Genomic DNA, 25,872 nt, shown 5'->3' on the forward strand with positions numbered 1-25,872 from the left:
ACTCAGAAAGAATATATTTATTTTCATTTTACCGCCATCTTGCATCAGCCTCTCCCTTCATTGCTCCATGTGGCATTGAGCCAGCTGTTTGGATGGTCACTCTGAGTCCAGGTCACCTCGATCATTATTCACTCCAGGATGAAGTAGTTCTGGCAACTTCCACAACTTTAGCTGCTGGTTGAGCTGCTGCCAGCAGAGTTGTGAGCCGCCTGCTTCATGACGTGCTCACTGGTGTGCAGGAGTTTCACGGCGTGTTTGTGGGTGTGCAAGAGTTTCACAGCGTGTTCGTGGGTGTGCAAGAGTTTCACAGCGTGTTCGTGGGTGTGCAGGAGCTTCACGGCGTGTTCGTGGGTGTGCAGGAGTTTCACAGCGTGTTCGTGAGTGCAAGAGATTCACAGCGTGTTCATGAGTGTGCAAGAGATTCACAGCATGTTCGTGGGTGTGCAGGAGCTTCACGGCGTGTTCGTGGGTGTGCAAGTTTCACGGCGTGTTCGTGGGTGTGCAGGAGATTCACGGCGTGTTCATGAGTGTGCATGAGTTTTCTCAGTGACCTTCAGTTTCATCCCACAGTCTACAGACGTACAGGTTTGTAGGTTAATTAGCTTGGTATAAAATGTAAATTGTCCTTGGTGTGGTGTGTAGGATAGTGTTAATGTGTGGACAGTGGGCCAAAGGGCCTGTTTCTGCACTGTATCTCTAAACTAAACCCCTGACTTGGCCTTGGCTAAAATTGGCATGTCGCAAATGTAATGCTACGGTGGTTATGGGAGATTTCAACATGCAGGTAGACTTGGAAAATCAGGTTGGTAATGGACCCCAGGAAAGAGGTTGTGGAGTGCCTCTGAGATGGATTCTTAGAACAGCTTGTACTGGAGCTTACCAGGGAGAAGGCAATTCTGGATTTAGTGTTGTGTAATGAACCTGATGTGATAAGGGGACTCAAGGTAAAAGAGGCATTAGGATGCAATGATCACAATATGATAATTTTTACTCTACAAATTGAGAGGGAGAAAGGAAAATCGGAAGTGTCAGTATTACAGTATAGCAAAGGGGATTACAGAGGCATGAGGCAGGAGCTGGCCAGATTTGACTGGAAGGAGGCCCTAGCAGGGAAGACGGTGGAACAGCAATGGCAGGTATTCCTGGGAATAATGCAGAAGTTGCAGGATCAATTTATCCCAAAGAGGAGGAAAGATTCTAAGGGGAGTAAGAGGCATCCGTGGCTGACAAGGGCAGTCAAGGACAGCATAAAAATAAAAGAGAAGAAGTATATCATAGCAAAGAAGAGTGGGAAGCCAGAGGATTGGGAATCTTTTAAAGAGCAAAAGAAGATAAGGCAATACAGGGAGAAAAGATGAGATACGAGGGTAAGCTCGCCAATAATATAAAGGAGGATAGTAAAAGCTTCTTTAGGTATGTGAAGAGGAAAAAAAATAGTGAAGGCAAATGTGGGTCCCTTGAAGACAGAAGCAGGGGAATTTATTATGGGGAACAAGGAAATGGCAGACGAGTTGAACTGGTACTTTGGATCTGTCTTCATTAAGGAAGATACAAACAATCTCCCAAATGTTCTTGTGGCCAGAGATCCTAGGGTGATGGAAGAACTGAAGGAGATTCACATTAGGCAGGAAATGGTGTTGGGTAGACTGATGGGACTGAAGGCTGATAAATCCCCAGGGCCTGATGGTCTGCATCCCAGGGTACTTAAGGAGGTGGCGCTAGAAATTGTGGACGCATTGGTGATCATTTTCCAATGTTCTATAGATTCGGGATCAGTTCCTGTGGATTGGAGAGGAGCTAATGTCCCACTTTTTAAGAAAGGAGAGAGAAAACAGGAAATTATAGACCAGTTAGTCTGACATCAGTGGTGGGGAAGATGTTGGAGTCAATTCTAAAAGACGAAATTGCGGAGCATTTGGATAGCAGTAACAGGATCGTTCCGAGTCAGCATGGATTTACGAAGGGGAAATCATGCTTGACTAATCTTCTGGAATGTTTTGAGGATGTAACTAGGAAAATTGACAGGGGAGAGCCAGTGGATGTGGTTTACCTCGACTTTCAGAAAGCCTTCGACAAGGTCCCACATAGGGGATTAGCGGGCAAAATTAGGGCACATGGTATTGGGGGTAGGGTACTGACATGGATAGAAAATTGGTTGGCAGTCAGAAAGCAAAGAGTGGGGATAAATGGGTCCCTTTCAGAATGGCAGGCAGTGACTAGTGGGGTACCGCAAGGCTCGGTGCTGGGACCGCAGCTATTTACAATATACATTAATGACTTGGATGAAGGGATTAAAAGTACCATTAGCAAATTTGCAGATGATACAAAGCTGTGTAGTAGTGTGAACTGTGAGGAAGATGCTATGAGGTTGCAGGGTGACTTGGACAGGTTGTGTGAGTGGGCGGATGCTTGGCAGATGCAGTTAAATGTGGATAAGTGTGAGGTTATCCACTTTGGTGGTAAGAATAAGAAGGCCGATTATTATCTGAATGGTGTCAAGTTACATTCAATGTGATCATGGCTGATCATTCTCAATCAGTACCCCGTTCCTGCCTTCTCCCCATACCCCCTGACCTGAATGGCCTACTCCTGCACCTATTGCCTATTGTCTATTGTCCTTTGACGCGCATTGAAACTTGCTCTTGGCCTTTGGTCATCCATTCATCTTCCCTGTTTTCTAAACACTTTTTCTTTCATTTTTTGCAACTTGTGTGTGCCCGATTGGGAGATTAAGATATTCCAATTTGTTTTTAAAAAAAACTGCTGCCTGTTTTAAGTTTAGTTTATTATTATTGTCACGTTACCAAGGTACCGTAAAAAGCTTTTTGTCGTGTGCTATCCAGGCATAGAAAAGACTGTACATTGATTATAACCAGTCTGTTCATGGTACAGATGAAGGATAAATACATTCCAACTTTTCTTGATACAAAACGGAAAACGGACAGTTTGCCATCAATATAATTGTATAAGATGTCTCCTGCCAACTGTACATTAATGTAGGATTGGGTTACAGGACTGAAACTACTTGTTTCAATCCACACATTGGGTTACTAATATTTATAAAGCAATATTAATTGGGTTCCAGATTTTGATTCTTCAGTTAACAACCTTTCCTGCGACTCAAGGTTTATTTATAGATGAAGACAGTCAGAACCTTGTTCCCTCGTTGGATATGTCAAATACCAGAGGGCAGAGCTTTACGGAGAGAAGGGAAAGTTTAAAGGAGACGTGAACTTAGAATGTAGAACAGGAACAGGCCCTTTGGCCCACAATGTCCCAGCCAAACCTGTGTCTCTGGCGCTGTGAGGCAGCAGCACTACCTGCCGAGTCATTCCCTCTCCCTCTTCTCCCCTTTACACTTTAAATTCACCCCTCCCACATTCTACATTCCCTTTATCTTGAGTCCACAGACTGGGCCCTGGATTCTCTCCCTGTCCAAATGTGGGAGAAAAATATTAACATCCCTTGAAAGTAGTATTTGGGAAGAGCCGTGTGCTCTTGTCTGAATCTGAATTGTCAGAGTGAATGGATGTGACTCAGATGTGGCTTCACTCGATGTGAAGCCCTTTCTGGAAATCGGACAGGTCCCCCCCAGTAAACTGTGGCAGACTTGGCCTAAGTTCCCTTGATGACTGGGCGGTACGGTCCACTGTGTGATTAGGCTGCTGTCATTGTGTGAGTGTACATTGTTCTCTCGTCTCCTCTGCAGATTGCTGTGACACGGCAGACGAGTACAACAGTGGTGCTACATGTCTCAACACCTGCAAGTAAGTAGACCGGGCTGAACCGTTATTGTCAGCAAATGCATGAAGGATGACATTTGTGGGGATATATAAATGGTATGTCTATTGTTGCGTGAAGATTCGTGTTAGTGCAGCAAACACCACATCTTTGCGATTAATTTTGAGTTTGGCTCATACCTCCCGTAGCTCCAGCTGTGACTTGCTTTTGTTCCTGGCAAGATCAGGATAATGAGCCCCTCCCTGTCCTATCCTTACTGCTGCTGTTGGCTGTCCATGTGATTGTCAGGTTTCAAACTTGGTCTGAATTGCGGATGTGTATTGGGCATCTTTTGTCCTTGGTGATTTTTCTGCGACATGTCTTCAATTTCAGCCAATGACTTATTCCTTCTATCCACTTGAGTTGAGCTTCCTCGGGGCCACACAGAAGCCCCAGCAGGGGTTGTTCGTGTGAAGCTTCAGTTTAGTTTTAGTTTAGATCCAGTGTGGGAGCAGGTCCTTTTGCCCACAGAGTCCGTGCCGACTAATGATCACTGGTACTCTAGTTCTGTTACTCAGTCTTGCATCCTGCAAACTAGGGGCAATTTACAGAAGTCAATTAACTTGCACGTCTTTGGAATGTGGGGGGAATCTGGGGAAAACCCACGGGGAGAACGTACAAACTCCATAGTCGGGATTGAACCCGGATCAATGGCGCTGTGAGGCAGCAAATCTATCGCTGTGAACACTGTGCTGACCAAAGGCTTGACCAAAGGTGTAGGTTGTCATGGAAATGACAGCAAGGAAGCAGCCCCTTTGGCCCACTGAGTCCATGCCCACCCAAGCCCACAGTTACACCAATCCCACTCTCCCCATGTTCTCCTCATCTCCCCCAGCGTTGCCCGCACACTCCAGGGATCTGCCTACACCATCTTTGAGATGTGGGAGGAAACCAAAATACCTGGAGGGAACCCACGCAGCCACAGGGAGAATGTGCAGACTCCACACAGAGGTCGGGATTGAACCCAGGGTGGCGGGAGCTGTGAAGCAGCAACTCTACCCGCCGCTCAACTGCATCATCCTGACGGGGAATGTGTGGATCAGGCGTCCAAACGCTGAGAAACGCTCGACCTCTGACTGGTGACCAGGACACTATGATGTGGAGGTCAGAAAATGGTCAGCGTTCAAATATAACCTGCTCGGCTACTGAACCTGATTGCTAATCACGGCTCAGTCCAGGTGTCAGTGCTGTTTGTGTGGAGTTTGTTTGTTCTTGGAGTTTTTGATTCATACAGTATGGAAGCAGGTCCTCCAGCCAACTTGTCCATGCTGACCAAGATGACCCATCTCCACCAGTCCCACCTACCTGCGTTTGGCCGTTTTCACTCCACACCCATCCTATCCATGTTCCCGTCTTTGTGTTTGAACCCCTCTCTGGTTCTTCCAGTTTATTCCACATCCCAAAGACCTGCAGGGAGGGCAATTGGGCTCTAAACTATTCTGTTGCATTGGTAAATAGGTTAAAATATGTTTTAAATAGGTTAAAACATTCAAGGGAAAATTGTTGGACACGAGAGAGGAAGTCTTTGGGGAAATGGAGAGAGGAATTGATTAGTACTGGTGTCAGGGGTTATGGGGAGAAGGCCGGAGAATGGGGTTAGGAGGGAGAGATAAGTCAGCCATGATTGAATCGCGGAGTAGACTTGATGTGCTGAATGGCCTAATTCTGCTCCTATCGCTTATGTTCTTATGGAATCAAAGCAACACAGTGGGGAGGTTGGGCCCGCCAGGACTGGCGCTGATGGGATTGTCCCGTGACCTGTGTGGGAGTAAGGACAGCAGCTCCCAGGGTGTGGAGTAACGCGGTGCAATGTCTCGATGCAGGGAGCAAGGACAGAAGGAGAGAGAGAACCTGCAGAAAATGGCAGAAATGGCCAAAGAGGGCTTCAAACTGAAACAGCAGCTCATTGAAGATGCAAAGCAAAGCAGAGAAGACAAACAGGTTTGCCACATCTGTAACTTTAATAAATTCAGGCTGATAGACGCAAAAAGCTGGAGTAACTCAGCGGGACAGGCACCTTCTCTGGAGAGAAGGAATGGGTGACGTTTCAGATCGAGACCCTTCCTCAGACTAAGAAGGGTCTCGACCCGAAACGTCACCCATTTCTTCTCTCCAGAGATGCTGTCTGTCCCGCTGAGTTACTCCAGCATTTTGTGTCTATGGTTTAAACCAACATCTGCAGTTCCTTCTTGCATAGATTCTGGCTGGTTAGATCTTCAAAGATGTATGGTTCTGTAAATGCTATTTTGTTATTACCCGACTTTAGTACAGTAAATACCCAGTTTCAACACTGCAATTTCGAGAATAGGCAAATGTTTACGGCTGCTTCGCTTTTTTGTTCATGACTCTACTTGTGAGTGGTCGTGTGACTCGGGTCACAAGGATAAGGAGTAGAATTAGGCCATTCGGACCATCAAGTCTATTCCATCATTCAATCATGCCTGATCTATCTCTCCCTCCTAACCCCATTTTCCTGCCTTCTCCCCATAACCTCTGACATCCATACTAATCAAGAATTCATCTGTCTCTGCCTTAAAGATATCCACTGACTTGGCCTCTACAGCCTTCTGTGGCAAAGAATTCCACAGATTCATCACCCCCTGACTAAAGAGATTTCTCATCTCCTTCCTAAAAGACGTCCTTTAATTCTGAGACTATGGCCTCTAGTCCTCGACTGTCCCACTAGTGGAAACATCCTCTCCACATCCACTCTATCCAAGCCTTTCACTATTCTGTGTTTCAATGATGCCCCCCCCCCCCCCCCTCATTCTTTTAAGCTCCAGTGAGTACAGGCCCAGTGCTGACAAATGTTCATCATAGGTTAACCCACTCATTCCTGGTGGGGATATGAATAGCTGGCAATGGCTCGCTGGGAATATAATGAATTGTTCTTATCTTTCTGGAGCTGTGTGTGTAAAATGTCATCGACAGCCCTGTACAGGTTTAAAAAGTCTTGTGCTTTCCCCCTCTCTTTGCCTGGATCAGTAGTTGAGACAAGTTGAAGGATGATTAGCTGCCCCATAATTAAACAATTTATAATTTATTTCTGCTGCTTTACTGGGAGTAACTGTGGGATCCTTCATCTCACCATTTCAGTGAAGCTCAGTTAGTGTTGAGTTGAGGCACTGCCCCCTGCTGTGGGGCGGGGGGATTTCCCAGACTCTCGGATGTTATTCTTTACTCATGACCTAATGCTTTAAATATGCTGCTCAGTGTTATAAACTTGCAGGTAACGCTGGAGCTCGACCACAGTGAGTCCAAACAGCAAAGCACCAGATGCCAAACCAGGAAATATCTCTGGTATTGGATTGTTGGAGTTGCACTGCGTAACTGGACTGATCAAAGGGAGTTTGCCTTCTATTTGAAAGGATGAATTCTGGGCTGTGTGATTGAACCCTGGGCACTCTGACCTGAAAGGATGAACTCTGGGCAGTCTGGCTGTTTCTCAGCCATGGGTTTCCACCACATAGTGAGCTCCAATGGCTAAGGGAGGGGCTTTACCTGTCTTTATGCCGTCAATAGCTCTCGCATTTACATGGTGCATTTCTCATCCTTGGATATCTGAAATCCCTCAGTCCAAAAAAATAAATGCTCTCAAACAGCAAGGAGAGAGAGAGTGGTGTATTCTGGTGATAACTAACGTTGGCCTGAACACCAGGAAAACCTCATGCAAGAGCCAGGATAATAGACAGGATCTCACCATGCGTCAGATTTTGTTGATTCTTTAGGTTCATGTTGGGTTTGGTTTAACCATGGTTGGGTTGGGATTAGTTTGTAATTCTGTACACCAACAAACACTGCCACCTTGCCTTCTTTCAAAGTAGTGCCCGGGGATCTTTAATGTTTACCTTCAGAGAAAGGTATAAGGCATGTTGTCAAAACACACTGCAAGGACAGCCTTGTGTCCAGTCCCTGTGGGTAACAGAGACTCACGGTGCCAGCAGTGGAAACTGTTCCATTGCTATGCAGTGGTATCACTTGGCTTGAAGCAGAATTTGGCAGGTTTAGTTTAGCTTTCTAGTTATAAAAAAAACTAGACCAAACTCTGTTTCAAAGTCAAGCGATGGTTAGAGATACAGCACAGAAACAGACCCTTCGGTTCACTGAGTCCACACCGGCCAGCTATCCCCACACACTGATACTAACCTGCACACAAGAGACGATTTACAATTTTACCAAGCCAATTAGTGTACAAATCTGCATGTCTTTGGAGTGTGGGAGGAAACCGGAGCACCCGGAGAAAAACCACGCGGTCACTGGGAGAACGTACAAACTTCGTACAGACGGCATCCGTAGTCGGGATCGAACCCGGTTCTCTGGCGCTGAGGCAGCAGTTCTACCGCTGCGCTACCCTTGCTACCCACGGTAAAGGTGTTAGTTTCACCTTGTGTTCCCACAGCAAAAGCTGGCCGAGCTGCAGAAGGAGAAGGCAACCTGGGAGACACAGGTGGAGTCTTTGAGAACAGTCAAGGAAACTGCAGAGAAGCCGGAGCAGGAGGCCAAAGAAAAGCACAAGAATGCCTGGGATGGTAATCTCTCTATAATTCTCAGCACTGAATGGATAAGGAGAAGAATAATTACTGAGCTGTGTGTTTATGGAATGTTAGAGAACATGACAGTGGATCTGTTAATGTGGATAATCACAGCTGTGGTTGTACAGCACAGAGGCACTGTGCATGCTGACCAAGTACCCATCTCCACTAAAACAGGAGAAAAGTTTCCCTCTTCACCTCCCCGTTTTCCCCTCTGTTCTTGACCGATGAGTTATCCACAACTCCATCTTGGCCAAGTGCTGCCTTCTCTGGCCTGAGATGAGTGGACAATTGCCACATGCAATTAAATGACATTGGAGCTGGTACATGGATAGGCAGGTTTAGTGATATGGGCTGGACGTGAGTAGGTGTCCCTTGTGTAGATGGGGCATCTTGGTTGGCATGGGCAAGTTGGGCTGAAGGGCCGGTTTCCTTGCTATATGATTCCTACGCATCAAGCATGTTGCAAATCAGATGTCCACATCAAATTTGGACAAATAGCCCCCATTGGGCAGAGTCCCTCATACTATTTCTCAGTAGAATTAATTATTTTATTTTGCGTTTACTGTTCCCACTTATGTTCTGTCTTCGTTTAAGATTAACTCTTGAAGTAAGTCCAGTTCCTGCAAGCCTTGGTTCAGAAGCACCATCCCTGCATCCACTGGCATGGTGGGACCTGCACCTCACCCTGGCAATGCCAGCTTCTGGAACAACCAGCATCTCCCTGGGTCTCCCAGCCCTGCCCACTGTCCACAATCCATCTGGGCCATTGGATAGTCACAGGGATTCATTGTCTCTCTGTCTTTTTTTTATTTCATTTTCCAATCCAAATGTGAAAAGATCAACTTCAGTGTCTTGCTGCTGATCGGCTGAGATGACCGAGTTTTGTCGGCCAAAGGACCCGTTTCCACACTGTATCTGTAAGCTCTAATCAGGCTGCCTGACCGTTGAGTTCCTCCAGCAGTTTGTTTTTTGCTCAAGGTTCCAGCATCTGCTGCAGTTACTCGTGTCTTCATTCCTCATCAATGTACTTTGTAGCCATGGGAATTCCGTGTGTTTGCGTTGGACTGTCATGATCAGGTGCCTCTTCACCCTCGTTCACCTGCGTCACCATCTAGGATTCTTGGGGAGACTCGTTGTTTGGAATGGGTGCATTGAATCTTCACGAGTAGAGTTGGCAAATTTACCTGAAGATGGACGAGACGGCCCATGTAAAGATTTGTGATACCTTGCGAGTATAGAATTCCAAAGATGTCTCGTGTTCTAAATATTTTCATTTAAATATATCTCTTAATGCACATTAGATGAAAAACAATCTAAATGTTCGTATCCTGTAAAGTTTAGAGATACAGCACGGAAACAGGCTCTTCGGCTTACCGAGTCAATAGACAATAGGTGCAGGAGGAGGCCATTCAGTCCTTCGAGCCAGCACCACCATTCAATGTGATCATGGCTGATCATTCTCAATCAGTACCCCGTTCCTGCCTTCTCCCCATACCCCCTGACTCCGCTATCCTTAAGAGCTCTATCTAGCTCTCTCTTGAATGCATTCAGAGACCGACCAACGGTATCCTACACACTTGGGAAAATTTACAAATTTTCCGAAACCAATTAAATTACATACCTGCATGTGTTTGGAGTGTGGGAGGAAACCGGAGATCCCTGAGAAAACCCACGCGGTCACGGGGAGAACGTACAAACTCTGCACAGATATCACCCGTAGTCAGGATCGATTCTGGGTCTCTGGCACTGTGAAGCAGCAACTTTACCGCTGCACCACCGTGCTACTGTTGGTATTAGACACAGTGTTCCTTAATCTCCCTTCAATTATATAAACCCAAAGCTATTTTTATAAGTGTTTGCTTCCCAAAGTAATACTTGCTGTAACTTTCCTGACACATTTCAGTCAGTCCGGTGGAGATTGCCAAACCTATTCCAGTGCAGCCCAGTGTGTGGTTTGTGGATCCTACTGTAGATCTCTGACGCACACACACACACACACACACACACACACACACACACACCATGCTTGTAAACAAATACTCAATATTGAAACATGTCGACATATCTGATTTAGATTAGATTATTTTCATGTACTTTAACTTAACTTGGATTTGAAAGCAGCATGAAAATGATAGTAAACCATAACATTGAGTCACAGTATTCCAGTAAATAATTTGTTTACAGTGTACAGCAGTAGAAGCCATTGACGTTGAGTTCCATCAACATAACAACTCTTTGACAGATATTTTCCACGCCCACCAGCACAGCTCCGATACTGAATATAACTAAATCCTACAGAATCGGGGAATTTGTAATGAAAAATTATAAATGCTGAAAACACTCAGCAGGTCAGGCAGCAACTGTGGAGCAAGGAGGAGTTGATGTTTCAGTTCTGATCTAGTGCCTTCAAATGGAAACATGACATTTTCCCCTAACCCAAACCTACAGTGCTTGACCTGGGTGCTTCCACCACCTTTTACTGAGTCATTTTAGTGAGAGTTTCACTGAGTCATACAGAACCGAAACAGGCCTTCAGCACAACGTGTCCGTGTTGACCAAGATGCCAGATTAAGCCCATGTTTAGCCCATATACCTCGACCTTTCCTAAACATATACCTGTCCTTGTTAATCTTCTAAAGTGGTTAAGAGGGATATGGGCCAAACGCAGGCAGGTGGGACTAGAGTGGATGGGGCATGTTGGGACGTGCCCATGAAATAAAGTGGCAGTCGTACAGCACAGATTCAGGCCCTCTGACCCAACTTGACCAGGCTGACCAACATGCCCCAACTACTCCTGTTCCACCTGCCCCTGCTTGGCCCATAGTCTGGAGTAGTTATTTCCATTTCCTTCCTTAACTGAACCGCAATCAACTTTTATATCAGCTGATGTCCTGCTGATGCGACTCGCCACCAGCAAGAATTCTGTCGTTTTCGAGTTTATCTGACTTAGTATTTCTCACTTTTATCCACAATGACTTTGGTGGACAAATTTTGTGTAAAGGCTTCAAACGCCGGGGATGTGCCAATTGTGGCAGCAACAGTATTTTTTAAAGTTGCAATTGCAGGCTCCTTGCCTTTTACATGGGGGTTATGTGCTTGTAAAGCAGAGTGTAATTCAAAAGGCTTAAATTAAACATGTACACGAAGACAACGGTGTCGGCAGTAAATTTGAGTGCGTTATTCCAAAAATAGCAGCGTGTAAATCAAGCCTTGGTATTAAAGGAACAAGCAGGTTATTTAACAAATGCATAAATCAAAAAGGCATAAAATGCGAGGTGCCTTTACAATGCTTCTTTACTCGGGCAAATTTAACCTTATCCTCATTCAATGACAATCTCCCACAGTCTCGCCACATAATGATGTTCAAGGCTAAGGTTTGCTTTAGGTCTGTGGAGTATCGGGGGGAACGGGGATCATGACCCGATTGATCTGGGAGGTCTGTGGCCCATGTTCAAGGCACCTGTGATCATCTGGACATGCGGGGCAATCTCCAGGGGTTGTTTGGCCAACTCGTTGGTGTTTTCCCTTATGTTTTCATTTCCAGGGTTGTACGGTGCTGATATGATTATTGAGCCATTTGTGGAAGAAGATATCTGCTGAATTGTAATGGCGCAGTTTCAGTTCAGTTTAGTATACTGTCAGATGTACCGAGGTACAGCGAAAAGCCTTTATGTGGTATCCAGCCAGCGGAAAAAATACATGATTACAATCGAGCCGTCCACAGTGCACAGATATATGATAAGGGAATAACGTTTAGTGCAAGGTAAAGCCAGCAAAGTGATCAAAGATCGTTTGAGGGACACCACTGAGGTAGACGGTAGTTCGGCACTGCTCTCTGGTTGTGGTAGGATGGTTCAATTGCCTGATAACAGCCAGGAGGAAATTGTCCCTGAATCTGGGATCTGTTCTGAAAGCAGGCTCCTCTTACACTGTCTCCCCACACGGTGGAGCCAAACTCCACATTGTGCTCTGGCTAAACGTTACTGTCCAAAATATTATCTCCCTTTCTCTCTTTATTTTAGCGTTGCTAAGTGCCAGTCCCTTTGAGAACTTGCTTGGCAGAATACGTTGCCTTGATCTTCATAGGATGAATAAAAAATGAGTTCATTTCAGTTACATAATCCTGTGGTTTAATGCTTATCTTCGGAGATTGGCGTTGTGCTCTGATATCTTTGAGTTAGATAGAAATGCCTTCTGCAGCATTGAAGATAAAACCTGCTGGCATACAGTTTTACAAAGTACATCAATGCCCAAGATCAAAACAATATTCTCATTTAATTTTTAAAAAGTAGGCACATTAAAGTTTATTTTGCCAGCAAATAGCGTACAATCGTACAATGTCCTCCACGTTCCATACCTGGATTCTCCGAGCATTAACCAAGGTTCCTGAGTGCAGGAGCATGTAACACAGACCCATCCGTTGCTGGAGAATGGTGCAGTGTGACAGGAACATGTGGAGGCGGTGTGTGATTCAGTTGCAAGGTCATTGCTTCACGGTTGCAATAAAAGCAGCTGGAGTTTTGAAGACGGCCATTTGCTTTGTATTTCAGTCTTGTGTTTGGCGAGTGATAATAACTTGCAGGCTGTTTGTGGACGGCAGGCTGTCTTCATTGCAAAGGAGGGAACGGTCCTGCACATGTCTGAGTGATGAACGTGTTGTTCTGGGTTAGTGGTCAGTGACAAACTCGGGGCATGGATTATAACAGTCAGCAAGTCATGGTGCAGCTGTATAAAACTTTATGGCCTCATTTGGATTCCGATGCAGTTCTGGTCACCCCATTACAGGAAGGATGTGGAGGCTTTGGAGGGGGTGCAGGAGTTGTTTACCAGGATGCTGCCATCATTAGAAGGTGTTAGCTACCAGGAGAAGGTATCACAAAATGCTGGAGTAACTCAGCAGGTCAGGCAGCATCTCGGGAGAGAAGGAATGGGTGAGGTTTTGGGTCGAGACCCTTCTTCAGTCCCGGACTTCTCCAGCTACCAGGAGAGGTTGGCGAAACGTGGATTGTTTGCTCTGGATTGCCAGAGGGTGAGGGGACATCAGAGAGAAGTGGCATAGAGAAGGGAGATGGGCATTACCTTTTTCCCCAGGGAATATTAAAGACTAGAGGCCTTAGTGTTAAGTTGAAAGGGGCCGAATTTAAAGATGTGTGCACCACGTTTTTCTTTTGAGTTGTGACTGCAGGCAGACGTGGGTGGTTTAACATGGGATTGTGTTTGGCCTGACATTGTGGGCTGTAAGGCCTGTTCCTGTGCTGTACTGTTCTATGTACACCACTGACAGGATGTTGCCAGGACTAGTGGGTATGAGTTATAGAGAGAGGTTGAGTAGGCTGGAAGATGAGGGGTGATCTTATAGAGGTATACAAGGTCATGAGAGGAATAGATCGGGTAGATACATGTAGTCAGAAGACGTAGCTTTAAAGTGAAGGAAAAAGGATTTAATAGGAATCTGAGGGCTAACTTTTTCCGCACAAAGAGTGGTGGGTGTATGGAAGGAGCTGCCAGAGAAGGTAGTTGAGGCTGGGACTATCCCAATGTTTAAGAAACAGTTAGACAGGTACACGGATAGTACAGGTTTGAAGGGAGGTGGACCAAACGCCGGCAGGTGGGACTGGTGTAGCTGGGACATGTTGGCCGGTGTGGGCAAGTTGGACTGAAGGGCCTGTTTCCACGCTGTATCACTGTATGATTAGTGTAGCTGGGACATGTTGGCTGCTGTGGGCAAGTTGGGCTGAAGGGCCTGTTTCTGCACTGTATCACTCTGACTGACCATGACGATGGCAGCGGAAGCTGCCCATGGAGACCAAGTGATCTCGAGTTGCTGACTTTAACTTTGGCCATGGGGGGGGGGGGGGGGTCGGGGATCGGGGGTGTGAATCAGCAAACCTCAATCATTGAAACCCCCATCGGCAACAAACCAGCAAGTAAAAAATGCTGGTGTTTTTAATTGTTTGGACATTTTGCAGGCTGGGATAGAAAGAAAAAAATGTGAAAGATGGAACTTCAAACCATGTTGTTGTGGAATAATTATGCAAAGAAATGGTCATCTGTGTGTAACATTGGGGCTGCAGATAGTCACAAAATGCTGGAGTAACTCAGCGGGTCAGGCAGCATCTCTGGAGAGAAGGAATGGGTGACGCTTCGGGTCGGGACCCTTCTTCAGACTGCAGAGTTGGGGCTGCAGAGTTTGTTCATCTCCTGTTAGATCAAAGCAAAGTATTTCATATTATTGTCTCCCTCTCCTCTGACTCTCAGTCTGAAGAAGGGACTCGACCTGAAACGTCACCCATTCCTGCCCTTGTCTCCAGAGATGCTGCCTGTCCCGCTGAGTTACTCCAGCATTTTGTCTATCTAAGGTACTCTGGTGGCCAGGTTCTGAGCGAAGTTGACATTCCGTAATGTTAAAATACAGGGAACAGAAGACATTTTGGCCAGTAATATTTAGTCATGAATTCATTGATTTTATCAGAGAAGGGGCAGCTAGGATCAGTATGGAGTAGCTGGAAATCACCAATCCAACTTTGTCTGAAGAAGTGTCTCGACCCGAAACGTCACCCATTCCTTCTCTCCTGAGATGCTGCCTGACCTGCTGAGTTACTCCAGCATTTTGTGAATAAGTACCTTTGATTTGTACCAGCATCTGCAGTTATTTTCTTATAATCCAACTTTGTGATCGCAATGTTTCTCTGGACCTGTGTGTTGTCCTGAGATGGTCCATAGTTGTCTGTATAATTGTCTTTTAATATTACTATTGTTATTTCACATTCTAAGCATGGAGGCTTAATCTTAAAAAGGGGCTGGTTTTTGCATTTCATGTGTACATTGTTCCTTCCCCCTCTCGGATCTTTTCCTCTCTCCTTCCACAATGGACCTGGATTTGCATTGCCCTCTCGGCCTGCTCTTGGTTGTTTGGGCAGTAACAGCCCGGCCATCTTGCTGTACAAGTAACTCTGGTGGGTATGCTGATTGTGACAGAACAGGAATATTGCGAGGCTGGTAACGTGTGTTCCTACAGCTTAACATTGACACGTTACTGCTGTTTTGTCTCTGTTACAAAAGACCTCCACAAAACTGAACAACTGATTCCATTTGCATTAGTGAGAGAATGTCTGGAAATCACTCACAGAAAGGTTCTCTTAACTCATCAAATAAAAGATGCCTCAAATCCTCGCGTGCCACTTCTGCTCTGAAAAATGAAGAGCAGCTTGCCAGATAATAAATAATTCATGCAAGCAAATTATTTTTATACATGTGCTGGGTGCATATGATTCAGTACCGTGGTACAGCGTATTTCTACCGAATGCTTCAGGAATACCTGACCAAACTGGCAGTGGTCGCTCTTTAATCGAGGAGAGGGGGGGTCTTCTGGTGACATCTAGCAGCAGCAGAGAAACTCGAATGGTTTAAAATCCACATCTAAAGCAAGATTATAATATATGGCCTTGAACTGCCATTTGCAATCTGTGGCTTTGTAGTATTTTCCAATTCAGTTTTGCAGCTTTTTTTTATGCATTTGCTGCAGCTGTCAGTATGTCCTTGACAAGAGAATGCTCACTAAAGAGTATTAAGGCTTTTTTGATCGTGACAAAAGCCGATTTATCATTGTCTTATGATGGCTCTCTGAAATTTAGGAGCTTTCACAATGTTTTGACCTTGGGAGTGAACGATTAGAAGGTGTGAGAGAAGGTAACGAGAGAGAAGCCTTTTCTAAAAATGACTAACTCGTTTAATTTGTAGGTTCAATCCCGTGCCACAGTTCTTTAGATGGCTCCTAATGTGTTTTTTTTTTCCTTTGACAGAGGTCCAAGCTGCACACAACTTAGAGAAGAACAAAGCCAAGGCTGCTGAGACATTTAAGGAACTAGATGACAACGAGGATGGCTTGTGAGTGCATCAGGTTTTCCTGAAATCCCCTTTCTCGAGCCCTCTCCACTCAACAAATTAGCTGCCCTTGTATTCTGATTGAATTTGTGGGACTGAAAGCAATTCATCTTTTCTCATTCTCTCAACATTGGACTTTCTCCAAAATTACTGCACTGTTTCTTCTCGCCCCATTATTCACAAATCTCTGCATAATTTCTCTGAATAAGCTCACGATAAAGCAGCAGCCTGAGTCTAACGCATTGCTACTTGGGTTTCCTCTTTTTTTGAGGATTGTTATAAAACATGGTCTGGTCACCTGGCCTTGTGGTTTAAGATAGTGCTGCAGCAGTCTGCCTGATTTAGACACATGTATATATACGATCAAACGGAGACTTTATAATAGAGGTCGATGTTTTTACCGATGAGAAAGCAAGACTGGGCGTGCGATGGTTGAATGATCTACAGTTTGCTGTTTCATTTATTAAAATAATGAAAAGCCCCACTGCCACTGAGGCCATTAAAACATTGAATTCAGTACATCTGCAACTTAACTGCATGCTTTGTATTAAAAAATATTCAGATGGAATTCAAATGAAGAACAGCATTTTTTTTGCTTTCTGGTGCTTCCAATCTTAAATCAGTGTTGCATTTTGTATCCAAGAATGGAGTCTGTTTTTTTATTGGATCAAATTAACTTTGTGGTTCCTGGTGTAAGAGACCAATAATTTGTCCATCATTGATGTTTGAGGCCAGTGTAAAGGAAAATGTGAATAGAATATTTCTTCCATTGCAGTATTACAATGAATGAAATTCAGACTCATGCAGAGCTGGACAGCGATGGGGATGGAATGGTTTCTGAGCAAGAAGCTGAGGTACAATGACAACTTTCACATTACTCTAACTCGTTACTTTGTCCTTCAGGTCAGGATTGGAGAGGTTGAAAGTGGCGAATCGGGCTACGTCTCTGACTAATACTCTGGGTACCAACGCCCTTTGCAAATGATTATCGTGCAGATTGGGTTACATTTTCTATTTCTCCCTTCTCTACCCCCTTTCTTTCATGGAAAACAGAACAGTACGGTACAAGAACAGGCCATTCGGCCCACAATGTCTGTGCTGAGCATGATACCAAGACCAACTCTTACTTTCCTGCACATAATCCGCATCCTGCCATTCCCTGCATATCCATGTGCCTAACCAAAAGTTTTTAAATGCCTCTTGTATTTGCCTCAACCACCACTTACCCCGGCAACATGTTCCAGGCACCCACCACTCTCTCCAAAATTAACTTGCCCCGCGCAGCTTTAAACTTTAACCCTCTCACCTTAAGGCTATGCCTTCTAGTAATTAACATTTCCATCCTGGGTCTGATTGTCCACCCTCTCTATGCCCCTTTATAATTTTATACACTTCTCTCTAGTCCACCCTCAACTTCCGAAGTTCCAGAGAAACCAATCAAGTCTGTCCAACATCTCCCTGTAGCCAATACCCCAGATCCAAGTGTCATTCTGGCAAACCTCCTCTGCACTTTCCTTTGATTTGTCAACCAGGAGAGTCAAATTGTAATTTAAATGACTTGGGGAAATCTAAGCCCCGGCTTCAATAGGCATTACTGTTTGTAGATGTCCTTTATAGTGCTTATCATATCATATCATATATATACAGCCGGAAACAGGCCTTTTCGGCCCACCAAGTCCGTGCCGCCCAGTGATCCCCGCACATTAACACTATCCTACACCCACTACATACCTGTACGTCTTTGGAGTGTGGGAGGAAACCGAAGATCTCGGAGAAAACCCACGCAGGTCACGGGGAGAACGTACAAACTCCTTACAGTGCAGCACCCGTAGTCAGGATCGAACCTGAGTCCCGGCGCTGCATTCGCTGTAAAGCAGCAACTCTACCGCTGCGCTACCGTGCCGCTTAATGACTCTGGCCCCACGCTGTCTTTTCTGTGTACTTTCCTCTTGTCTTTTTCATCTGTGAACTCTTCTCTGCTTCTCCCTAAGCCTGCCCTCGGCACAAAGCAAATCTTAAAGAGAAGATTGACAATGTAAGGGAGTCAAATGTTATGGAGAGAAGGCAGGAGAATGGGGGTAAGGGAGAATCGATAGATCAGCCATGATTGAAATGCGTAGTAGGCTTGATGGGCCGAATGGCCTAATTCCGCTACTATGACTTATGAACGTACAAAGTTGTGCACCTTCAGATTCAAGGTGGGGGGGGGGGGGGGTGTGAGTGATCAATTTCACTATTTTATTTTTATGTTTTTCAAAACTGCAAGATTTGCTCTTCTGATGTGGTGTGATTACTGGAAAGTTTCAATGCCGTTTTATGAAAGATGGAATTTCAGGATTGAGGCAAAGTTGCAGAATTCTGCAAATAAAATGACTGACATCGGGTTTGTGAGGTGGTGTTGATTTCTGATGAGAGCTGACACAGGTGAATTATTTCTGTTATTTAAATACATCTAACTCCATATTAAATGTCCAATGTTCCTGTAGACTCTGCTGGGAGGCGCCAGTCACGTTGATGTTGCCAGCTTCCAGGAGGTTGTCTGGGCTGGAATCCAGGACAAGTATAAGTCTGAGGTTAGTGAAGGAAGGAACTACAGATACTGGTTAAATCGAAGTTAGACACAAAAGGCTGGAGTAACTCAGCGGGACAGGCAACATCTCTGGAGAGAAAGAATGGGTGACGTTTCAGGTCGAGACCTTTCTTCAGAAGTGTCTTCTGGTCTGAAGAAGGGTCTTGACCTGAAACGTCACCCATTCCTTCTCTCCAGAGATGCTGCCTGTCCCTCTGAGTTACTCCAGCGTTTTGTGCCTGTCCAAGGTTAGTGAATCCTGGTTGCCTACAAGTTGCAGTTTATTCACAAAATGCTGTAGTAACTCAGCGGGTTACAGTTGCAGTTTATTGGTGTGCTCGATTTGTAATGTGTATTGGTTATGTAATGGATGTTCCCTAAATCTCCTCCTCTGGCTGATGAGCACCAGCCTTTGTGAGGAGGCTTTCAGACACAGATTGATGGTGCCCATGCTTAATTTGTTCCCATTCAACGTGAACATGTTAAAAGCCATGGAAAGCCATTGGGCACTGAAGTTCTGTTGCATTCTCATTTTCGTGTGAGCAGCATCTCATGATGCCTAGTTAGCTTATAACCCAACGGTATGAACACCGTATCACTCTATGACTATTTGACTGAGATCTTACTGATCTGTTTGCAAAAAACATCACTGCACCTTGGTACATGTAATAGTAAAAGAACCATTCAGCCTCTTCAAGCCCTCCTTCCTCTTCCATGACAGGCAGTAACTGAGACCCCAATTGTCCCAGTGGTTCCGGTAGAAGTTGGAACAGACAGCAGTCGGGAAGTGGACCGTGAAGATCACAGAAAGGATGAGGATGAAGATGACTATGTGGAAGGCCAAGAGGACGGTGTGGGTGATGACGACAGTGAGGATGATGGTGAAGAGGAGGAGGAAGAGGAGGAGGAGGATGGTGCTGGGGAAGATTATTATAAGGTAATTGGAGACCAGCTGGATGGATATTTGTACTGCAGTGGGACTCGCACACGTAACATGTTATGATTCATGAGAGTACGACACATTGAGACCCAAAACGGCAGTGGATAGTTGCCCTTTATAGCTGAGATAATGATCCATCTGGAGCTGCTTGGCAGCTACTGCACATTCGCTCTCGAATCCAACTGTAACCATGGTAGTTATCTAGCCGTGACTGCCCCAAAGCCGTGCGGCTTCTCGGCAGAAGAGCGAGGGGAGAAAAATCTCAGTGGTGCTTTGCGACCGATCCACAAATAGAATCTTACTTTCTTCACGACTATCTGCTAAACGGTAGCTAATAGAATCACAGGAGGATACAGCATTGAAGAGCACCAGTGCCTGTGGTGCTGGGACTGCTCTTTCATGAAGATATCCATGCAGTCCCACTCTGATAAAGATATCCATGCAGTCCCACTCTGATGAAGATATCCATGCAGTCCCACTCTGATGAAGATATCCATGCAGTCCCACTCTGATAAAGATATCCATGCAGTCCCACTCTGATGAAGATATCCATGCAGTCCCACTCTGATAAAGATATCCATGCAGTCCCACTCTGATAAAGATATCCATGCAGTCCCACTCTGATGACGATATCCATGCAATCCCACTCTGCTCTTTCCCTGTAGCCCAGCAAACATTTTCACTTCAACTATTGCTCCTGTTCCCTTTTGAAAGTAGTTTTGAGCTGGTGCCTCCATTAGGAAGTGCATTCCAGTTCATGTCATAAGTGATAGGAGCAGAATTAGGCCATTCAACCCATCAAGTCTACTCTACCATTCAATCATGGCTGATCTCTCTCGCCCTCCAAACCCCATTTTCCTGCCTTCTCCCCATAACCTCTGACACCTGTACTAATCAAGAATCTATCTCTGCCTTAAAAATATCCATTGACTTGGCCTCCACCGCCTTTTGCAAAGATTCACGACCCTCTAACTGAAGAAATTCCTTCTCATCTTCTTAAAGAAACGTCCTTTAATTCTGTGGCTATGACCTCTAGTCCCAGACTCTCCCACAACTTCACAAGATCACAACTTGCATAGTTCTCAAAGTTCCTTGATCCCACCCGAGATCTTTGGACAATTGACGTGTATTTGGAAATGCAAAGAGAAATGTCTTTACACAGCCTCGTTAGTCTGGAGTGTGCTTCCTGTTGTGATGGTAGAAACCAAGTTCAATGAGTGCAAATTCCCACAAGATGCCTATCCAATTCCCTTTGCAAAGCTAATGGAGTGAAAGGGGTGGAATGTGGAGGACAAGTCGTTCTGGGAACCCGCGATGAGATTGCCAGCATGCCTCCTACCTTGCTGTTTGGTTCCATGCAGTGCGCATCTCCTCTATCTCATCTGCCATGATCATCTGGGGCAAGGATCTCACTTCATCTCTAAGATGCTGCACCAGCATAACCTTTTACCTCTTGGTTGTCCTCTCTGCTCAACATGTCAGTGAAACAACCTGGAGAATGTTGGGCCTCTGCTACCTTCTCCCCTTGTATCCAGCATTCCTTCATGCAGCAACAGCTGGCACTGGTGATGTTGTTGCTGTACCATTGCCATTCCTGGTCCACCTTCTTGGGGAGCCACAGTCGTTGGTCTCCTGGAAACAAGAGGCCCCACGGCCACTTCATGTTCCCTGGAGACTGGAATGCATCTTAAATCTCCTTCCCTTCCAATCGTGGACCTGTCCATTTCCCTACTGATGTGCACTGGGAAGCTCATGCAATGAAAATGTTTATGTTGCTACACTGGGCTCAGGGTGCTTGCTGTAGTTTAGTTTAGAGATACAGCGTGGAAACAGGCCCTTCAGCCCACCGGGTCCTGCCGTCCAGCGATCCCGCACACTAACACTATCCTGCACTCACTACGGACAATTTTTTAAAAACATTCACCAAGCCTATTTACCTACATACCTGTACGTCTTTGGAAACCATAGATCTCTGAGGGAAAACTCACATGGTCACGGGGCGAATGTACAAATTCCATACAGACAGCATCCGTAGTCGGGATGAAACCCAGGTCTCTGGCGCTGCAAGGCAGCAACTCTATCGCTGCACCACCGTGCCACTCGGCTGCTGTAACAGCACCTACTGTGGAATCCACAGACAACTGTGTGACTTGACAAACCTAAACAATGGAGCAATTTCTCAGCCTCCTTCAAATGTAACGGCTTCAGCGGTGGAATGGGTTCGTTGTTATTAAACTCAATCCCCACAACAGCTAATACAATGTGATATTGTCACAGTTCTGTATGAATTGAAAAAAATCTTTTTGAATTCACTCCCAGTCAGTAATTTTGTTTTATATAATAATTCAAGAGTGCCTGAGGGTGAAGCTTTGAAAAACTTATATAAACTGTCCAAACATTTGTGGGAATTTACTGGATCAGCTGAAAGTGAAACCTGATCCATGTGCAAACGGCAGTACTTGATGCATTTCTTTATTCACCACAACCCTGCCTGGGATTCCTTTTGAACCCTCCACTGTTATATTTATTGAATTAGAGGCAGCTCCCGTATCTTTATATCATTGGGACTCTATTCCTTGGAACGCAGGAGGGTGAGGGGTGATCTTATTGAGGTGTATAAAATCATGAGAGGAATAGATCAGGTAGACCAGAGTAGGTGAATCGAGGACTGGAGGACACAGATTTAAGGTGAAGGGGAAAAGATTTAATAGGAATCTGAGCGGTAACTTTTCCACACAAAGGGTGGTGGGTATACGGAACGAACTGCCAGAAGAAGTAGTTGAGGCTGGGACTTTCCCAACGTTTAAGAAACGGACAGGTACAGGGATAGGACAGGTTTGGAGGGATAGGGGTCAAATGCAGGCAAGTGGGACTATAATAGCAGGGACATGCTGTGTGGGCACGTTGGGCTGAAGGGCCTGTTTCCACACTGTATCACTCTATTTGCAGACACCAAAAAAGGATCAATTTCAACCTCAAATTCGTGTTGTGTCCATCCCCTCCTCCCAGATCCCATCAGCGTTGAGCAGTTGCAGCCTGCCAATGTATGCAGGAAACTGCAGGCATCCCATGATGTGTCGGATGGAACTCTAGGTGCTGGTTTACACTGAAGATAGACACAAAATGCTGGAGTAACTCAGTGGGACAGGGCGCATCACTGGAGAGAAGGAATGGGTGACATTTAGGGTTGAGAAAGCCATTTTACAAAGATCTAATTGAATTGGTGGCAACCCTTGGTCAACACTCCAAGGTCAACCCTTGGTCAACACTCCATGGTCAACCCTTGGTCAACACTCCATGACAACAGCAATGAATGTTCCAAAGTGAACAATTATCGGTGATTAATTGTATATCTTGCTAATTATTAGAATTTGTTCTGTTGGCTTTTGCACACTCAATCCTTTAACACAAAATTCAACGTCAGGCCTTTAAAAGCCCAGTGTTGAACGATTGTTCTGTCTATCTGGCAAAGTCCAAAAGTAAAGCTTCTGCCGTATGGCTGCACATAACTGGTTCCTGATTCACTCTATGCCGAAGGAATTGGTTGAGGGTAATTGGTTCAGGGTATGTAAGCCTAGATAATGCCCAGGGTTGAGGTTTGGAGTGTTGTCCAATTGTCCAGTGTTGGACGGTGCATCAGTGCAGGGACTGGGCGAGTGCAGGGACTGGGCGAGTGCAGGGAGTGGGCGAGTGCAGGGAGTGGGCGAGTGTAGGGGGACTGGGCGAGTGTAGGGGGACTGGGCGAGTGTAGGGGGACTGGGCGAGTGCAGGGACTGGGCGAGTGCAGGGACTGGGCGAGTGTAGGGGGACTGGGCGAGTGCAGGGACTGGGCGAGTGTAGGGAGTGGGCGAGTGTAGGGGGACTGGGCGAGTGTAGGGGGAGTGGGCGAGTGCAGGGACTGGGCGAGTGTAGGGAGTGGGCGAGTGCAGGGACTGGGCGAGTGCAGGGACTGGGCGAGTGTAGGGGGACTGGGCGAGTGCAGGGGGACTGGGCGAGTGTAGGGGGACTGGGCGAGTGCAGGGACTGGGCGAGTGTAGGGGGACTGGGCGAGTGTAGGGGGACTGGGCGAGTGTAGGGGGACTGGGCGAGTGTAGGGGGACTGGGCGAGTGCAGGGGGACTGGGCGAGTGCAGGGGGACTGGGCGAGTGTAGGGGGACTGGGCGAGTGCAGGGGGACTGGGCGAGTGCAGGGGGACTGGGCGAGTGTAGGGGGACTGGGCGAGTGCAGGGGCCGGGCGAGTGCAGGGGCCGGGCGAGTGCAGGGACTGGGCGAGTGTAGGGGGACTGGGCGAGTGTAGGGGGACTGGGCGAGTGTAGGGGGACTGGGCGAGTGTAGGGGGACTGGGCGAGTGTAGGGGGACTGGGCGAGTGTAGGGGGACCGGGCGAGTGTAGGGGGACCGGGCGAGTGTAGGGGGACCGGGCAAGTGTAGGGTGGGCGAGTGTAGGGGCCAGGCGAGTGCAGGGACCGGGCGAGTGCAGGGACCGGGCAAGTGTAAGGGGACTGGGCGAGTGTAGGGGGACTGGGCGAGTGCAGGGACTGGGCGAGTGTAGGGGGACTGGGCGAGTGTAGGGGGACTGGGCGAGTGTAGGGGGACTGGGCGAGTGTAGGGGGACTGGGCGAGTGCAGGGACCGGGCGAGTGCAGGGACCGGGCGAGTGTAGGGGGACTGGGCGAGTGCAGGGACCGGGCGAGTGCAGGGAGTGGGCGAGTGCAGGGGCCGGGCGAGTGCAGGGAGTGGGCGAGTGCAGGGAGTGGGCGAGTGCAGGGAGTGGGCGAGTGTAGGGGACCGGGCGAGTGCAGGGAGTGGGCGAGTGCAGGGAGTGGGCGAGTGTAGGGGACCGGGCGAGTGCAGGGAGTGGGCGAGTGCAGGGGCCGGGCGAGTGCAGGGGCCGGGCGAGTGCAGGGAGTGGGCGAGTGCAGGGAGTGGGCGAGTGCAGGGACCGGGCGAGTGCAGGGAGTGGGCGAGTGCAGGGACCGGGCGAGTGCAGGGAGTGGGCGAGTGCAGGGAGTGGGCGAGTGCAGGGAGTGGGCGAGTGCAGGGACCGGGCGAGTGCAGGGAGTGGGCGAGTGCAGGGGCCGGGCGAGTGCAGGGGCCGGGCGAGTGCAGGGGCCGGGCGAGTGCAGGGGCCGGGCGAGTGCAGGGACCGGGCGAGTGTAGGGGGACTGGGCGAGTGCAGGGAGTGGGCGAGTGCAGGGGCCGGGCGAGTGCAGGGGCCGGGCGAGTGCAGGGGCCGGGCGAGTGTAGGGGGACTGGGCGAGTGCAGGGAGTGGGCGAGTGCAGGGGCCGGGCGAGTGCAGGGAGTGGGCGAGTGCAGGGGCCGGGCGAGTGCAGGGAGTGGGCGAGTGCAGGGGCCGGGCGAGTGCAGGGGCCGGGCGAGTGCAGGGGCCGGGCGAGTGCAGGGGCCGGGCGAGTGCAGGGAGTGGGCGAGTGCAGGGAGTGGGCGAGTGCAGGGAGTGGGCGAGTGCAGGGAGTGGGCGAGTGTAGGGGGACTGGGCGAGTGCAGGGAGTGGGCGAGTGCAGGGAGTGGGCGAGTGCAGGGAGTGGGCGAGTGTAGGGGGACTGGGCGAGTGCAGGGAGTGGGCGAGTGCAGGGAGTGGGCGAGTGCAGGGAGTGGGCGAGTGTAGGGGGACTGGGCGAGTGTAGGGGGACTGGGCGAGTGCAGGGAGTGGGCGAGTGCAGGGAGTGGGCGAGTGCAGGGGCCGGGCGAGTGCAGGGGCCGGGCGAGTGCAAGGGAGTGGGCGAGTGCAGGGGCCGGGCGAGTGCAGGGGCCGGGCGAGTGCAGGGACCGGGTGAGTGCAGGGACTGGGCGAGTGCAAGGGAGTGGGCGAGTGCAGGGGCCGGGCGTGTGCAGGGAGTGGGCGAGTGCAGGGGGACTGGGCGAGTGCAGGGACCGGGCGAGTGCAGGGACTGGGCGAGTGCAGGGACTGGGCGAGTGCAGGGAGTGGGCGAGTGTAGGGGGACTGGGCGAGTGCAGGGACTGGGCGAGTGCAGGGACCGGGCGAGTGCAGGGAGTGGGCGAGTGTAGGGGGACTGGGCGAGTGTAGGGGGACTGGGCGAGTGCAGGGACCGGGCGAGTGCAGGGAGTGGGCGAGTGTAGGGGGACTGGGCGAGTGCAGGGACTGGGCGAGTGCAGGGAGTGGGCGAGTGTAGGGGGACTGGGCGA

General features: G+C 48.0%; 1 protein-coding gene across 1 annotated transcript in view; it reads left to right on the forward strand.

The window, feature by feature from the left end:
- Positions 1-25,872, forward strand: part of prkcsh (PRKCSH beta subunit of glucosidase II) — a 59,292-nt gene that overhangs the window by 8,104 nt on the left and 25,316 nt on the right. The window contains exons 4-10 of the mRNA XM_078429324.1: positions 3,710-3,767; positions 5,604-5,721; positions 8,180-8,309; positions 16,118-16,202; positions 16,975-17,053; positions 18,686-18,772; positions 19,490-19,705. Of these exons, the coding sequence (XP_078285450.1) occupies positions 3,710-3,767; positions 5,604-5,721; positions 8,180-8,309; positions 16,118-16,202; positions 16,975-17,053; positions 18,686-18,772; positions 19,490-19,705 (773 nt within the window). The remainder of the gene's footprint in view (positions 1-3,709; positions 3,768-5,603; positions 5,722-8,179; positions 8,310-16,117; positions 16,203-16,974; positions 17,054-18,685; positions 18,773-19,489; positions 19,706-25,872) is intronic.

Source organism: Rhinoraja longicauda, chromosome 37, assembly GCF_053455715.1.
Source record: "Rhinoraja longicauda isolate Sanriku21f chromosome 37, sRhiLon1.1, whole genome shotgun sequence".
Lineage (NCBI taxonomy): Eukaryota > Metazoa > Chordata > Chondrichthyes > Rajiformes > Arhynchobatidae > Rhinoraja > Rhinoraja longicauda.